Source organism: Athene cunicularia, assembly GCF_003259725.1.
Source record: "Athene cunicularia isolate RWA chromosome 3 unlocalized genomic scaffold, athCun1 chr3_part1, whole genome shotgun sequence".
Taxonomy (NCBI): Eukaryota; Metazoa; Chordata; class Aves; order Strigiformes; family Strigidae; genus Athene; species Athene cunicularia.
Genome location: NW_020799097.1, coordinates 31,883,039 through 31,900,611, shown reverse-complemented (window position 1 = coordinate 31,900,611; position 17,573 = coordinate 31,883,039). Strand labels below are relative to the sequence as shown.

At 36.4% G+C, this 17,573-nt stretch overlaps 1 protein-coding gene across 8 annotated transcripts in view; it reads right to left on the bottom strand.

Annotated features, from left to right (window-relative positions):
• The window catches only part of COL19A1 (collagen type XIX alpha 1 chain), a 205,037-nt gene that overhangs the window by 157,276 nt on the left and 30,188 nt on the right, over positions 1-17,573 (bottom strand). For all 8 annotated transcript variants that reach the window (XM_026846123.1, XM_026846122.1, XM_026846121.1 and 5 more), the window contains 5 exons: positions 10,060-10,183; positions 9,386-9,661; positions 7,589-7,669; positions 5,406-5,531; positions 4,832-4,894 (listed from right to left, as the gene is read on the bottom strand). In XM_026846123.1, coding sequence (XP_026701924.1) covers positions 4,832-4,894; positions 5,406-5,531; positions 7,589-7,669; positions 9,386-9,661; positions 10,060-10,183 — 670 coding nt within the window. The remainder of the gene's footprint in view (positions 1-4,831; positions 4,895-5,405; positions 5,532-7,588; positions 7,670-9,385; positions 9,662-10,059; positions 10,184-17,573) is intronic.

Genomic DNA, 17,573 nt, shown 5'->3' with positions numbered 1-17,573 from the left:
TTTTTTTTTTTTTTTTTTTTTTTTTTTAAACACAATTAAACAGCATTACTAATATTTTTTCCTTATTAATTTGATAACTTGGACTATTACATGGTAAAAATATTAAGTAGGACTATCAATAAATTCTTAACTTCATAGGCATGGAGCCTTCCCTTCCGCCCATTTTAAGATTTTAGTCTAGCAAGTACACTGGCAGTTCCTGACACTGTTATTACTGATGGCCAGCTGTATTTTACCCCAAATTTTTCTTTTTCATGCATTCCAGATTCTAGGTCCCTATCTGCAATAAAACATCTGCAATAACCTCTGCAACAAAAATTAGACCAGAAAAGAACCATTCTCAAGGCTGCATAATACAATAGATATGCCCCAGGTGGAATCTGGTGGATCTCTGTTATAAGAGGAATGACAGAGGAGGAAAGGAAGGCTAGCAAGAAAAACACCTCATGAGTTCTTTTTTTTCCTTATCATTCTATTACAAATATTTTCCTAGTGCAACAACATATTGCATAAATCTATCTCTACCAATCCTAAAATAGCCTTTTAAATGTCTTTGTCCCTAAGTAAAATTTAAATTAATGAAGCTCACTTGAATAGTAACAAATTTCTCCATGGTGTACATCAACAGGTACTTCAATGTTTGAAAACACTCTCCCTCTGGCTTTTTATTTGCTGTACTTAGAGCATTAACCACAGACCTGTTAACACATCTTGGAATGGTTTAATATTATATCAAAATATTTAATTCGCTTTGGATTTCAATTTAAAATTTTTCACAGGCGGTAAGTTTGCTTAAGATAAATAAAAATTAAAAAGTTAACATACCATTACTTTTTTTAGCCTCTTTGATAGAGAAAATTAATTTGTATGTTCAGTATATATGTAATCATTCCAATTACTGTGATCCATACTCTGAACAATTTATACATACGAAGAACAAAACAGGACCTTCACATCGTGATCAAAAGACATTTGCTAACTGCAAATGTTGTAAGAGTCTGAGTAGCTATATATCATGCTGAAGTAGGAGAAATCACTTCCAAAACATAAAATGTGGCAAATTTCTCACTGAGCTCAGCAGAAGAGGAAACCTAGCTCTACAGAACTGATCAGAATGTGTTAAATCACAGGAGACTTCCATCTGACTTGTGACCACTTGAAACTTGTGAAATACGCTGTGCTCATAACGAAGCCACCATGAGAGTAACATGGCATATCATTCAGGGATAATCTAAACTGTAGACATGACTGCTGCTGCCTCAGTTTTCATCCAACGGGAAAAAGCTATCAGGCAGTCCAAAAAGTCTGTTTCAAGGGCAGAGATCAGTAAGCAGCAAAGTTGGTCCTGGTGACTTTTTGAGTCTTAATTATTCAGATATTAAAGAACAGGAGGGTGTCCCTTGCTGCAGACTGCTGCAGAAGCTGATCTTCCAGCAAATAAAATCCTACAGAGCAATCATCCCTGGATCCAAGCTTGCAAAGGAAACGAAAGGGACAGGGGCTACCACCCTTGAGGCAGTTTTTGCTACACAGTAAGTGGAGTATGGTACCAAACTGAACAGTCTGGTCATTCAAAAATGGAGACAGTCTTGTAACTCATCAGCTTCTTCACCCCAAAGGACCAAAGATAATACATCTATTGTTGAGTGAAAAACTATCCTCATTAATGTCCTCATAAAGCCATAATGGAAGGCCAGGCATACAAACATGAAAGTCATTCACACAAATGGAATAATTTTGATCAGTGATGCTCCTGTACATTCAGATGGACAGCTTGTCAGACATGCATCAATATTTGCATGAATGCTCATTCCAGTGACAATAGGGCACTTCAGTCATTTGGATCTACAATACACTTTGGACATTGGCTCAGACCCATGCAGAGGTAGTAAGATAAGCCAAGAGTACAGCCAAGTGTACAGGAATGAAGTGGAAACAGGCAAACAGTTAAATTCAAAATGGCTAAAAAAGGCTTAGCAGGTATAATGTTTTGTACTGGTGGTAGCTTAGATATTCCTGAACAGGCAAAACAGTCTGATTGTAGCAAAAAACTATGTTATACTGAAGAGACGGGCGATTTTGGGGGGCTAGAATATAGCCTAACACCAATTTGTGTAGAGACTTTCTTGCCAATCCCATATCAACAAAAAGATATGTAAATTCAGTCATACCATTAATTACTGCAGATGGAAAATTGGAACAAGACAACATACAATGAAAGGATAAGGAGTGTTATGCTGAATAAGAGAGAATATAGACAGGTACAGAAATTTCCTAGGAAAGAACGTAAAAAAATTAACATTAACTTGTTTTCACTTGGATGCCGCCACAGCAAGGACATTTAAATATAGTTAATTGGATGCTAATATGATTTATAAGCAAGAGAAAGCAATAAAATGAGGAGCTGAGCATAAGCAAAGTGGGAAACATAGGCTGAAGAACCATGAGACAACTTACAGAAATCCCATTTTTTTGTGCCTGGCCAGCAGTCATCGAAAAACTGCCTACTTCATGTGTAAGATATTACAAAACATCCAACCACAGTCTGTTACTCTTCTTTACATAACCTGGCAATAAATCATGTATCCTGCATGTCTGGAATGGTCTGGGATCTTGCTGCCTCTCCACCTTTAATTATTAATGTAACAATGCCATCATTGAGGGCAAGCATTACTAAAAACTTGCATAAATGCAGACATGAAGCAAAAATGGCACTAAAGCCTCAGAGAACATGGCATTCAACTCCATCATGGTAGGCACTATTCAAGGCAGTATTCGTTTGCTCCCAAAGGTCAACAGTGAGATCATCCTTTTAATCACAGCAGTAACATGGCTTCCACCATTCCCAAACAAAACTCAAAAAACCTCCCACCTTAAAGCTGGGAAGTTGCAAGTACTGGTCAATTATAAGGACAGTCTAAATTAAGCAGCTTTCTAGCTGTTTGTTGTACTACCTATGACTTTAACTTGCTGATTCATAGAATTTTGTGAATTGACATTCACAAATGTCACTATCATTAGGCTAAGCTGTTGGATGCACATAATCCTGTTCAGGCTCTAAACATTCAGTGAAGTATCAGAGCGGCTGGGGATAAACAGATCAAATTTGGATTTACAGGTAGTAGGCCACTACCCCAAAAACATCTATTTGTATAAATCTTGAAAGATTTATTTTTCATGAATCTCAAGCTTAAGAATTTTCAGTTTTACATCTAAACCAAAAATTTTTGTAATTACCAACTACGTCAGACACAGACTCATGCTATTTGCTATCAGTGATGCATAGAAGCTGAAAGGGTTGATGCATAGAAGATGACCGTTGGAGAGTTTTTTAATCAATGCAATGAGGGTTTCTTTGTAAAACGATCAGGAGAACAGAACTGGAGGTGACCAGAGGCACCCAACATGCTTTATTTTAGGTACTATGCTTAGCATTGTAAATATTGCTAATTAATTGGCTGTGAGACAGAATGGTAAAAAATTAGATTTCTGAAGTCTCCTTTCTCATCTTAGTAGCAGTAATAGTCTAAATGGATCATGTCAGGAGCAGAAGAGCTAATGCACAAATAAATGCTAGGAAACCCTTTATGTTGGTAACATAGGCTAACCCTGACAGATTTCCTACATACTCAGACCTGGGATCAGCAAAATTTCATGATTAAATTTTTAAACTGCCAGCAAATCCTCTAGGTTCAGCTAAGCTACTGAAACTAACATCCTTGAACTTTTTTTTTCCACCTAGGCAAAAGACACAACTAGTATCAAAAGTGAAATATATACTGGAGGGGAGGAGATGAGGGGAAAGACATCAAGGAGCTTACTTAATTTCAACTGACTGTGTGGATAAACCCTCTCAGAATTGGACCTATTTCAGCCAGCTACTGCAGTCCTAGGTACAGTGCTGGCTGTCTTCATAAACTATTTCTGACCATGTATTAAAGAGTGTGCTGTGAGGTAGGATGATGGGTTAGGACACCTTCATCCTAACCTCTGGATTAGGACATTCCACGGTCCAGGTATCTTCCTCTCATACTGCATTCCCTGAACTCAGAATTTCTATCTACTGTTGTTGTAGCCGATTTGCAATAGTTTATTCAAGTTGTCCCCTCTATCAGCACAAGAAAAACACATTTCCAGGCATGTCCTGATCCAGCATCCTCCAACCAAATTTAGGGAATAGAGTGTGAAGGGAAAACATACAATATCCTGACCTTTATTTTTAAGAAACCCCCAAGCTAAGTAACACAAGAATGTCATGACAAGCATAACAGAATAAAAACACAGAACAGGTCCGAGGAAAGGAGCACCAACTCAACTGTCCTAGGGGCTTGTCAATATTAGGACCCTCCCTCTACACAGTTAAGAAAGTTTCAGGTAAGAATGATGTCAAAGAATATACAGTGCTGAGGTCATATGAGTGAATTCATACCCCCCTGCTGATGGCTGCAATGATGAATCCACTGCACAGGATTCTGTCCATCAGCAGTGATGTACACACATGATATCGGAAAATCCTTGTCACAGACTACATACATGACCTCTTTATATTGGATAAGGATAACAGGCAATGGGACTTGATGAGAAGGTTGGGTAGGCATGTGATTCCCAGGCAGGCAAACTGTTTCATGGAGTTGATGAGGGGACCCCGAAGTGCAACAGCTGTAGGCTGCCTGGCAGGAAGCCTGCATGCAGAAACAGAGACTGACTGACAAACAATTTAACCTGTTACAAGGAGATTCCTTTAAGGAATAACAAAGCCCTTGACATTTCTAGTTAAGAAAGATAAGCCAAAGATAAAGGTTTGAAAGAGAAGATTCAACTGATATTTTACCTTTTCACCTTTATCGCCTTTCTGGCCTGGCAAACCAGCTACACCTGGCAATCCTGCTTCTCCCTGGTTTTAAAAGAAATCAAAAATCAACACAAAAGCAGATCCAAAGTATGTTGGTGTTATTTTTTTTTGTTTGTTTGGGTTTTTTGGGTTTTTTTGTTGTTTGTTTCCTTTATCACAAAAGTCTAACAAGCCAATGGCTCAGAATAAATATAGTGCAACACCCAGGTGAAGCACTTAAATAAAATGGTTATGTAGAAATAATTTATTCTCAAGTAAAAATATTTACACTACATGTAATGCCTAAATATAATTCTCATTTTTACCATGAATCTTTTTTTATGGTGTGTGTTCGAATAACTAAACCTTATAGACCCCTGCAACTCTAAATTAACTAAGTCTAAAAAGTACTATTTGTTAAGTGGGAAATACAAGGTAAGTACGTTACAACACTACAAATCAGTAACATATTCCTCATAACTACAAAAAAATACCAAACACCCTTTTTGGTTTTTTGATACCTAGCAGGATTAAACAGCATGATGCACTAGAAAGCAATAGGAAAACCTCATACTTTATTTGGAAAGCAGTGGCATCTCTCTCCAGATTCTTGTTGCATTCCTGGAAGTGTGTATATTTTACTGACATGAACAGTCACTGGTGATGAAGTCGTAGCAAGCAACCTCTCCTCACGTGGGCACTAAAATAAAATAGATTTTCTGACTTTTAGTCCACTTTGGTTAATAAATTAACATAATCCAAACACTATTTTAAAGTTAGTTTCTGTTTTAATATTCCTATACACACCATACTGCAGAGAAGCCACAATTGCCAAATAGAGGAAAAAGCTGTAGTAAAATGAATTCTAGACATTGTGATCTTTCTGTACTAAAATCAATGCCAGTTAAAATTGATCTGATCTACTTCTTTCTTCCAAAAGAGCCCAGACAAATGAATAAAGTCTCCTGTAATTAGAAGTAGTAAAGCAGAAAATGCCCATGGGGAAAAAGAGAGGGTACTTCTCCGTCTCATACTGAAATGCAAAATGTCAGAGTGCGTGTGAGAGGAAAACTCTGTCATTCTTTTGTAATAAAAGACTTTGGGCATGCACAGTTTGGAAACAAACAAAAATCCCTGAAGCCAGTGTTCAGAGCTGAGCCAACCTGAAGCTATACTACAGGACAAGTCAAAAGAACCTGACAAATTTCAGAAGCTCTCATCAACATGTAATGAGGTCTCCTGTGAGCTTTCTGTCAAAGAAATTCCCATAGGATTTACAGCTCAGTGTAGAAATTTGTATCCAAAAATAAATCCATTCCCTTAAATTGTTGAAAATGTAACCTTCATAACTGGTAAGGAAGTAATGAAAAAATAAATCAGAAAATGTTATGCTGGTTTCAATATGAAAGTCACTAACAGGTAGGCCACCATTTTTTACATCTCCAACATGACAGAAATTAAACTGATGGTGCTTTTAGCTATATAGTTGAATGAATGTTTCAGATGAAATTAATGGAGTCTATCCTTGATCTTTTTGTGTTCATATATAATCAGGATTTGTTTTGGTTTTGCTTTTTTGCTACTGTGTCAGAACTGTTAAATTAGTTGTATTTCTGTGCACTAAGTGGAAGCTACAAAAAAAAAAAAAATTCCAGCTGTTTCACTTACCCATGAGCTTATGAATTCAAGAGAAAGTCTGCACTATCATCACGAATATATTTTGAAATATATTTGAACAATAAATAGTTATTTAAAATTGAAATTTCCCTTGATAAATTAGATCCAGCCTCTTTCATGCTTCTGAGAACCTATCAGATGTCAGGTCCCACAGTTTTCTGCTCCTCTGTTCTTGGGTAGCTTCATCCTTCCATTATAGCTAACCTTTTCTCTCACGTCTTTGCAGATGGAATCAATTAATCCTTTTGCACTCTCTGGGTCTTTTTTGCTGACTGCAGGCTGGGTGGTGATGGTACTGCCCACTATCTCAGAGGACCGTGCTCTTACAGACTATTTATAACGAGCAGACCAGTATTTTAACATATTTTCTTAGGGTTGGTTTGGTTTGTTTTTTGTTTTTTTGTGTTTTTTTGTTTGTTTGTTTGTTTGTTTGTTTTTTTTCTCCAAATGGGCTTGATTCAGCAAAATAATCACACCTGAAACTTGAAGTATTACAATAGTTCTACTGTCTTCCAGTTTACACTGATACTGTCTATCAAAACAAAAGGGAAAAGTGAACCCTCTAAACTATATCAATGTTTTCCCTTATGTTAAACTATACACACATCTCAGCATGTGCATTATAAAGAAAGTATTCATTGAAACAAGGGAAACACCCTCAAGACCTTCCTATTTTTCTTTCCTTCCACTGTAACTCTTTCACAGGCTTTGTTTATCATCTGTAATGCTTCACTGGATGCAACTGTTATTGAAATGGCCTCTGTTATTTGACACCATCCTCAGGTCATCATAGTGATTTGTTTACTACTCTCTGAGACTTCCTCAGTTACTAATTAGATATTAATCAATGTTAAGAAATGCATTTTAAAAGAACTAGCAACACCTAGTGCCTTTTACTGAAGTTCCACTGTGCCATTTAGTTAGGCAGCAAGAAACAACATACCATGACTCCAGATAGAGGATCCATTTTTAGGAGGTAATTAATCTAACACTTCTATTGAAATTTCTTTACAACTCTAGTAAGAAACAGTGAAGCAATTTCTTTGGTATTAAGATTTACATTTTAAAAAAATAACTTACAAGGTCGGCAGATATTTCACAACATGTATCTTCTGTTGCAAGTTTTGGATTACAATAAACTGTTATGCGGTGAAGTTCAATCTAGTAAGAAATACAAAAGAGATTAATATGACATGTAAAAATGTGTTACAGCATGCATTTTCTTATCTTGGCATAATGAACTTTCTCTGTGAAACAATGTGTATTTCTGAAATGCTGAAAAGAGACAAAACCAAAACAATTACACAGCTCCTCACTTGAGGAACAAACTATGCAGTCTATTATTTTGATGTGAATCACATTTTAGATTTATCTTTATGGAAACTGCATCCCTCTGTACTGTCCTTGCTATATTACGTACGCATTTTAGCCCTCTAGACATCTACAAACCTTCTTTTCAGGAATGTAATTCTCTCCAGGAGTGAACTAGAGTAAAGGTTTGATAAGCTCTCTCTCATATACATCTTCTATTGCTTTGGACAGAGCTTTGCCTGGACTTTGCACTAAATCACCTGAAGAGTAAAATATCACAAATTCTGTACATAAGGCTTCTGTTCTGGAGAGTTTTTGGTGGACTGGTGAGATTAAAAGCATCTAATTTTAACTACCTAATCTTGCCCTTGTATGTCCCTTTCTGCATCTGTCTTGTATCTTATTCTCTCCCTTGCACTTGGTATTGAGAAAGTGACTTGGTACAGGATTCACTCTCCTGCCTTTGTCAGCTTTATTGCCATCATTTTTTCCTGAAAAATGTCGAAATCACAATTAACAACTTCCACTCAGAATTATCCAGCTCGTGCCATGCAACCAACACAAGATAAAAAGTTTGCTCCTTCTCCTGCATGCTACTTGGAAATTAGGAGACAGTACATAGATTTCAAATAAAGGTGAACTCAAGTCTTAGAAAATAAAATGAAGCATGAGCTTAGCCCCATGAAATAAGAGCTCAGAGTCAATGCCAAATTGTTTAGTGCCTCACAGGACTGATTCCTCCCACAATGCTAGCTTGCAGCTACAATGTGCTATCTTAATCTGGAACTGTACAGTGTACATAATATAGTGGTCACTATAAACTCTAAACCAGAAACCAGATGCTTTAAACCTGGTAACTGAATGTCAGCATACTTAAAAACAAACTGACATTTCCTGAAGCTTTCAAATTACTTGCTGTGAGTTCTGTGCATGAGGAAACAGAGAAGAGCATCTCTGGGACAGAACACAGCCCAGAATATTATGGAGTTGCTTTAGGTAACTCTTGGACCAAAGGCTACAGGAAACACACTTCCAACCATTTCCTAAACCCTCCCATTCTGAGGAGGGAGGGACAACTATGAACAATGTGCGCCTATTTCTGCATAGCTGAATCACCCTGGAATGTGATACAATCTTGATACAGAGGTAATTCTTAATTTTTTTGTGTCTCCCCTTTATCTAAGAGAGAAACTGTAACAGATGACTGATACAAAATTATAAATAAATCCCCTAAAAATTCAAAGAAAAAAAATACCACTGGAAGTCATCTCTAAATGTAGTAATAATATGTCTATGGTAACTATGTGGCTCTTATTCCAAAGCGAATACAGAAAAACAGACTCCTGAAACCAGGGACAGAGTTTCTATAGTTACTTTGTTAACAGCAGGTTTGTCTTAGCAGATGTTACAGCACTGAATACTGTTTAGAGAAACAGACATAAGGAATTCAAATTATGAATACACACTCAAAATTAATAATCAGTTTTGAACCTTTTATTTGCATAATTTTTTACAAAGGTGTTAGTAAGTTAGTAAGTTGTCTGGTTTCCCTGTCATACTACTCACATCTACAGGCTTATCATCTGCAGCACGAGAAGCAATCAGTGTCCTTCCCTGCAAGTCAATGGTGAATTTTTCATCAGTCTGTTTTCTCTCAATTAAATTACAATCCAAATAGAGGGAAATGATCCCCAACTGCACGCTAATACCAAGCTTATGCCACTGCCGATCAAACAATGGATAAATTTCTCGACTCTTAAAAGTGTAGTGCAGTATATTTCCCTGAGCAGATTTGGTCATATACTCCACAACCTTTTTTGTACCATCCAGAAGGACAGAGATCTGAAAGCAAAATAAAATAAAAGCAGTCATTTAAAATTTACAAGTAGAAGAATTAAACACATATATAAACTATATATAATAAAAATACTTCAACTACATAGATGGGGCAAGAATTATATAATGAAGCATTCTTCTATGTAACTTTGTAAATACGTATCAGCTATAAATTATAACATGCCTTCTTATCCTGGTCTACAGTCTTAACTCAATACATTTTGTTAAATTCCTGTCATTACTATAATAAAACATCAGTTATTTCAGAGCAGACTGTCTATTCCATATACACTGTAGCTACATTCAGTGGTGAAAAAAACACTAAGTTGTATTTGCCGTATTATATGGGGGGAAAAAAAAAAAAAAAGAAACAATGAAAAAAATAAATTAAAGGTGATTCTAACCTCAGGTGTGTCATACTGATTTAAAACTTGCCATATATACCAACGCTCTTTCTTGGTATTTCGCCGTACACGGAACGTAGCTACTAGAGAGTATTCTTCGGGAAGCCCATTTGGAAATACCTGCCTACAATAGGAGGGAAGAAAAAAAGGACTTGTTATTCTTATCCACGCAAACACTGCTTAAAAGGAATGAAGAGAAATAATACCTGTCAAAAAAAAAAGGAGCCAAACACTCACTCATACTCATACAAATTCACAGGCTTCAGTGTTCACAAGTGCCTCTTCTCAAAAGTACAGTTCAGTCTATTTATAAGAATGGCTGAAGATTTCATTAATGAATTTTTTGTTCTAACTTTTAAAAAATCTGTTATTATTATAAATATGAATATCATAAAGAGGAGTCTTAAAGAACTGCTGTGAAGTGAATGCCACACACAAACATATTTTAAAATACGACTTTTCCCAATTTATTGCTTGGGATACTGGAACAAGTTTGCCAGAGGATTTGTGAAATAATCCCCATCCTTGGAGACTTTCAAAACACAGCTGGATAGGGCTCATCATAACCTGATCTAACTTTCAAGTTGGTTCTGCTTTGAGCAGGGGATTTGATCCAGTGACCTCCACAGGCAACAGCTCAGATATCTTGAGTATAAGAACAGCTGGACTTTAGCAGGCTTGAATGAAAATAAGGAATGCATTTCTGAAGAACTGAATTGATGCTGTTTGATTTTGTTATTCCTTTCTTATCTATTTGATGTCTCTAAAAAAAAAAAAAAAAGTCTGTCTTGCTACCTTGCTACCTATATCACAGAATACAGTACAACACCACTTCTAAAAACAAAGTTTGTATTTCAGAAAAAATGAAATTAGTTTGTAACTCAACTCTACAGACTTTGGTAATCATTAAATACATACTAATTCTGTACTAAACGAATTAGGATGCACAATCAGCTTTCTTCTTTGAAGCTTATGCATTTCAAATTATTTCTTTTCTGAAACAGAGGTAAGACATGTGAAAACCACAGATGCACAGTACTCAAGACACAAATAACTAAAGTGTTAAAATTGCTGTTTACTGAAAACTGTCAGGATTGCCCAACTAGCCACATGGCAATTCCCTGAATCAGAACAGAGGAAACCTTAGGGCCCCACGTAGAACAAAAATTTCCTCTGTTTTTCTTCCCACAATCATGTGAAGTAAATAGTTTAGTTCAAAAAAACCCTACAAATAGGATTATAATTACACAGTAATGTGCTATAAAGGCTTTGTTAAAAAAATTAAAACCAAACCAAAACAAATGGAAAAAAACAGAAGAGGAAAGCACCAGCTGACAAGACAATAACCCCCCAAATCTCTTAGAAATCAGTGCACTTCAGTTAACTTAAGATCTCAGTAAAAATGCCTTCTGTGTAAGACAGCTTCTCTAAATCCTGCCAAAGAGTTTCTTTATGGACTGACACCTATTTAAGTCCCTGATGTGGGAATCACACTTCTTTGGCTTATTTCCCACAGCTGATTCCTGTTTTATCCCAGGACCAAATTGGCTGCTCTCCCACATTGTTAGTGGACCCATATGCTCTGTTGTACAGCTATAGATGTTTCAGTGTCAAAAGGCAAGGCAAAAGTGGACAGGCTTTGCAGCACTCAGATTTCATACTACTCTGTACTTTAATTATGGCATAAAGAATATGTTTGATTCCTAAAGAAAATACATTAATTGGTCATCAGTAATACATGAGTGCATCTCTGCACACCAATAAACTATGTGGGTTTGGGATCAGCCCTACGGTTTACAGCACCCCAGGCAAGCTAAGGAGATGGCATCTCAGGTTTACAGTTGTACACTAGACAGGATGTCCGGCTGTGGGAGCATCTCATTAGCTCTCCCAAATCAATTAACTTTCCCAGCTAAGTTCCATACTGGGAAACACAGGTGTCTTTACATTAATGGGCAAAGGACAGACAACTGTGGAAGCAAAATGATCAGAAGTCATCATCAAATGAAAGGAAGGGAAACCATGATTGGTATGATAAGTCTGCAAAACTAATGGAAGTAGTTTCTGGACATGGTAGGTATTCTAGTAAATATGGAGCACTTTTTTTTGTTTGTTTGTTTTTTCATCATGGTTGCTTTTTACTGTAAGACTCCCTGACACTTTAAGAGCTATCTAAATGAATGACAGTGTGAGTCTTCTAAAATGTTATGTATTTCTTTCAAATTTTCTCAAAAAGATTTGGTTGCGTGTGAGTGCACATGATATACAATTACTTTCCTTAACTGTTTATCAGACCACTTGGGAAACAGGATAAGAGTTAAGGTATGGGCCAGCATTACAAAAAAAAGAGTGAAAAGAATGGGAGCTTACTCTAGCTTCTCTTATATTTAAAATGACAAACTATATTGGGAGAAACGAGAAAAGCAGACAAGGTCAAATTAATGCCTTAGGGCATTACATGACGTTCCATTAAGACATTTAAAGAGCTAAAATTCAAGTAGAATTGGACCAAGGATATATTCAGTTGGATAGACAAAATAATTTAGGTAGGAAGGTATCTCTGAAGGCCAATGGATCTTACCTCCTACTCAAAGCAGGGACAACCTGAAAATTTTATCAGGTTACTATAGTCCTGTCCAGTTAAGTTTTAAAAGTCTCCAGTAACAGGAACTATTCTACAAACCTCTGGGAAACTTGTTTCAGTGTCTGGCCAACAAACAGTACAAATCTGGTATACAACTACTGTATACCAAAGACACAACTGAAGCAATATCTTTATTCTGAGAAGAGTTCCCATTGTGTAACAATATGAACATTCCTTGGTGACCGAAAAGTCATTAACAGATGCTTTGAAGTATACACTTAATACTCAACCCTTCCAGCCAGATGGTGAATGCTAAAAAGAAAAAAATGAAGGGATAGAATACTCAGAAAACTAGCATACTATCTACCACTATAGACAATTTCCCCTATGCTCTTGCTCCCTGAATAGCCTCAAGTGAACATAATAGAATAAAAAGTAAGCGTCTAGTGATGAAGTGACTGAGGTACAGACGATCAGTAAGATACTATAGCAAAAACTAAGTATTACTACCATGCTATCTTCTGTTCTGTAAAGATCAGTTAAAAACTCCTCAGCAATAGGCAAAGTATGTATGTGTTTTAAAAAAAAATAAGTATATAATGACATTTGATGGGGGGAAAAAAAAAGCTGGAACAGAAATATGAACATAAAATCTTGTATCAGAACATGAGAAAAGCCAAACAAAATTTTGCAGAATACTGAATTTGAAATGCTGTCCAAGCTTATTATGTGTGATTTAAGCACAGTCAATGGCTTAGACACCTCTGGGAACACAGGCAGCGTTAAGGCACCTCTACACAACTCTTTGAATCACAATGAAACTTGGGTGGGAGTTACACGTCTGGCTGCTTAAGTGATGGTGCTTCTGAGCTTCCCTGGAACTTATATGCAGATGCTGGGGGAAATATGTTGTCCAAAATGATTCATTTTAGGTGCCACCAGGGGTTAGGTGGTGCTTGAGAGTAGGCAATTTGAATCACTCTCTGAGGCTCAGGCACCCAGTCTGACTAAATTGTACTTTAGGTGGAATTTAGAGTTTGATTTTCTCCCTCTGTCCATATTGTCAGTAGCATATAATAAAAAATGAAAGTTGATGAATGGAGCACTATGTTCTCAAAGTGAAGCACACCCTTGGTGGAAACTGCTGAAAACAATAGCAGGAATTGAAGCACATGAACTGAATACACAAGCTTGAGTTTACACACCCTAGTCTGCTGGATTGAGGTATACGATAAATTACAGAGATCCCAGCTGGCAGATTGAGGAGACCAAAGATAACAAGCAGGAAAATCCCTAACAATACAAGATTTTAGACTGTACATATATACATTACAAATCCAGACATTCAGGTATCTCTTAATGCTTCACACATTGAAGCATCAGGCAGATGCATCCAGAATGTTAGTGAATACACACTGACATTCCTTCAACAACTATGAGCCATTTTATCAAAGCATATGTACACTCAGATTTGCAAAGGCTTTTGTTGCATTCTCCTTTTTTACTGTATTAAATATAGCCAAAATTCTTCCTAAAAACAGGTGCTGTGGCCCAAGCACGGCACAGATTGTGCATTATGAGGTTACTAGAACAGCACTTACTGGAATTTTGCATGCACTTTACAACTGTATTTATGCATACCTTCTGCAGTTTGTAATGATCAAGTATAGACTGATTTTTGGCAAAATATTTTCTTATTCATTTCCTAAAAAGTTCTGAAAAAATTCTGAAATGAAGATACCAGCTGGTTCTCCTACTGCTACCATGCTAAAAGAAGTAATTATGAATGAATTAACTGTGTATTCACTGTGCTATAAACAGTTTTAGTTCTATCTTTGTAAAGCAGTATTGAGTTACCCATATCAAATTTAGTAAGGCAATCCTTTATTTACCTTTTGTTTTTATTTTTAAAAAAAGAACTAATGGAAAACCAGCATCTATTTTTAAATCTTATGAACACTAATTGTTCCATATCAAATGAGAATACACTACAGTATATGATAAACTTCCGTATTTACAAGTATCAATGAAGCCTCCAGCTTGCTGAATATCTTCCAAGAAGAGAAAGATGAGCCAACTTACATTTCCTGAGAGTGAAGTGAGAGATGTTTAGAGTTTATGGCAAGACATACCTTTTCCAGCTGACATATACCATTACCTGGTATATGTCACTTGTAACATGACAATGTTACAATAATTTGGTGGCCAGAGCTCAAGGAGTTAGTTTAAACAATTTTCCTATGGTGGATAATGATTTATTTAGTACTACGTTGATGGAGACACTGAAATCTTAACCTTTTCATGTTTGCTAAGGGATTTAACCAAGATTCATTATGAATAAAAAAGTAAAACTCGGGTGACCAAGTACAAAAATTCTCCACATTATTCTCAATATTTCTACATCAAAATATTGTATTTTTGATTCTCATTTTTTGCCTAACTTGACTGGTACAATGGGAGAAGGGGAAATAACTAACAAACAATTTAACAATCTCTGCCTATAAAGGGTATTTTAAATTCTTTTCAAAGAAAAGTTAAGAACAGCTGTTTGTTACCCAGAATAAGAAATAATTTCCTTCCCATCCATCTTCCTCAAATCACATTAAGATGCACTACAGTTTCATGTTACAGTAGGCCTCAAGTTGTTTTCATATGACACATTATATGATGCAACTCAAGGGAAACTATTCAGACAGCTTAAGAGTTATTAATTACTTAGGGAGAGCTCAACCCACTCATAAAATGTGCCACTGAAAGCAAAGCTGCAAATTATTTTAACACTGGAGAAAAAGGGACTTACCTAATATTTCATATATTTCAGCATGCCTCTGCTTTCATTTACTGAACAGGTATAAATTAGCTGTCACTTCTAATATACAGGTGGTTTAGAATTATTTTTTTAAATAAAAGTCAGTGTTATTGCTATCAAAATTTTAAAGGACACTTAAAAAGAGATTGGTTCGAAAGAGATATACAAATACCAAAACTGTTACACCTTCACAGAGTACTTTTACCCTAGAGTTTCCGCCAGTATTCTGTATTGTTTACTGGAATTGTTGGTGAACTCCTGGCCCTAACGAAGTCAAAGGTCAGTCTGCCATTGATTTTAAAGAGGTCAGGCTAACAAAACTGTCTGCATTCTAAGTTTGGCCAATTTCAATGCATTTTAACTTTCTAAAAAAATAAATAAAATATCAGCAGCAATAAGAACACTAGACTTAAAAGTAGTAACATATAATAACAGACACTGGAAATGCAACAGTCTTTCTTCTCATTTTCCTAAACAGAATTCTGCGGCCTGATAAAGTTTTAAGAAAAATCAGGTCAACGTTTAGGCTTTGCAGTCTTTTCTTGTGTAAGAGAACTTTCAGCACTTCTGATACAGTTACACACTTCCCTTGCACAACTAGGATATTTGTTTTGTGAATCAAATAGGTCTCAGAGTAATCAGTGAACTTTCCTTGTACCTGGAAAATAAAAATAACCCTAGCAAAGACCACAGGCTAATAAAAGCAAGAATGTGTTATTTGAGCACACAGACATATTTTTTGCTCCCCTTTTTAATAACAAATATATTTTAAAACGTAAAAAGATTACAAAATGGGTTCAGAAACTAGCAAGAGTACCACATTATAAAATGCTATATTCAAACAGCATGTTTCCCCTTCCAAAATATCACACCTTACCCTGAATGTTGCACAGTAAATTAAGCTGCTCTCTAATCAGTAGTAAGCATAGAGGCACATGGGGTTGCAAAGAACGACAGTCATACCACCACGTGAAGGAACATGTGTCAGGGAAGAGGAGAAAGCCAGAGCATGACCACCTCAGCAAGCTAAAACTTTACTCAAAGTGATTTCATACTCCAAAGGATCCTCCTGCACTTGCACTGGTATAGACTCAAGAAAACACAATGCAAGAGTGAACCCAGACAATTGATATACTACTAAGATACCTTTTTATGTACAAAGCAAGTAAAGGAAATATATAGGGTACTAGGAAGGTTTGGGTGGCTTTTATAGTATACAGGCACTGAGAGGTTCCTCCAGACAGTTTTGAGCTCAACATCTAACGCATGGTCACCTGTGATTCAGAAAGACTGAAGTCAATCTATATGATTCACTCATGTCTTACACTAAATAGAGGTCTTGCAGTCAGAAAGTTTATTTTCCTTAGAAGAACAAGCAACATACTGCTCTCAGTGTCTGAGAGATGGGGAACACAGATGGGAAAAATGTGGAACTCTAGTTCCTCCACAAAGGGTAAAAGTATTTCCTCTGCATCTGCTTTCTCCTAGTCATGCAATTGCATGACACTTTCTGGTGTCCCTCTGCCTCATGCTGCTCAAACCAGATTGGTGGTTTTCCATGTGTTGGTACCACTTTCTGACTGAGAAGCAGACAGAGACTTTCTAACAGTGCTGGCATAAAGTGACCAAAACTAGCCTCTGTTGCCTCAGTCTATTTTTTCAACACGATTCTTATATTTTTTCAGTAGCTGTGGCAGACAGGTAACACCTCTGTAGCAGATACTGATGCATCAGTAATGGATACCTTCAGTTCCATGTGCCCCTCCTCACATGGATATTACAATAAGAAGTCTCACTTAGTCTACTGGTTTTAGAGTCTTGTAAATACCGGGATGTTTCTCATAACAAGTGCCCTTTCATTGAACATTTCTTCACATTCCATGGATGCTAAATCTGCTCATATATCTAAATTTAAAAAATGTCAGTTAGGAAAAGCTCCTTCCAGTACCAGCATCCATCTTCCTATCATAGCTACACTGAAAATATAAAAGTAATTCAAAAGAAAACTATCTTTTTTGAACTCTCATCATCTCCTGTCAGGAATCATGCTCTTCCTAGATGTATATCTCATTTTCCTTTCCTTTCCATAGCTCAGTGTAGAATATCACACACGTGCACTCC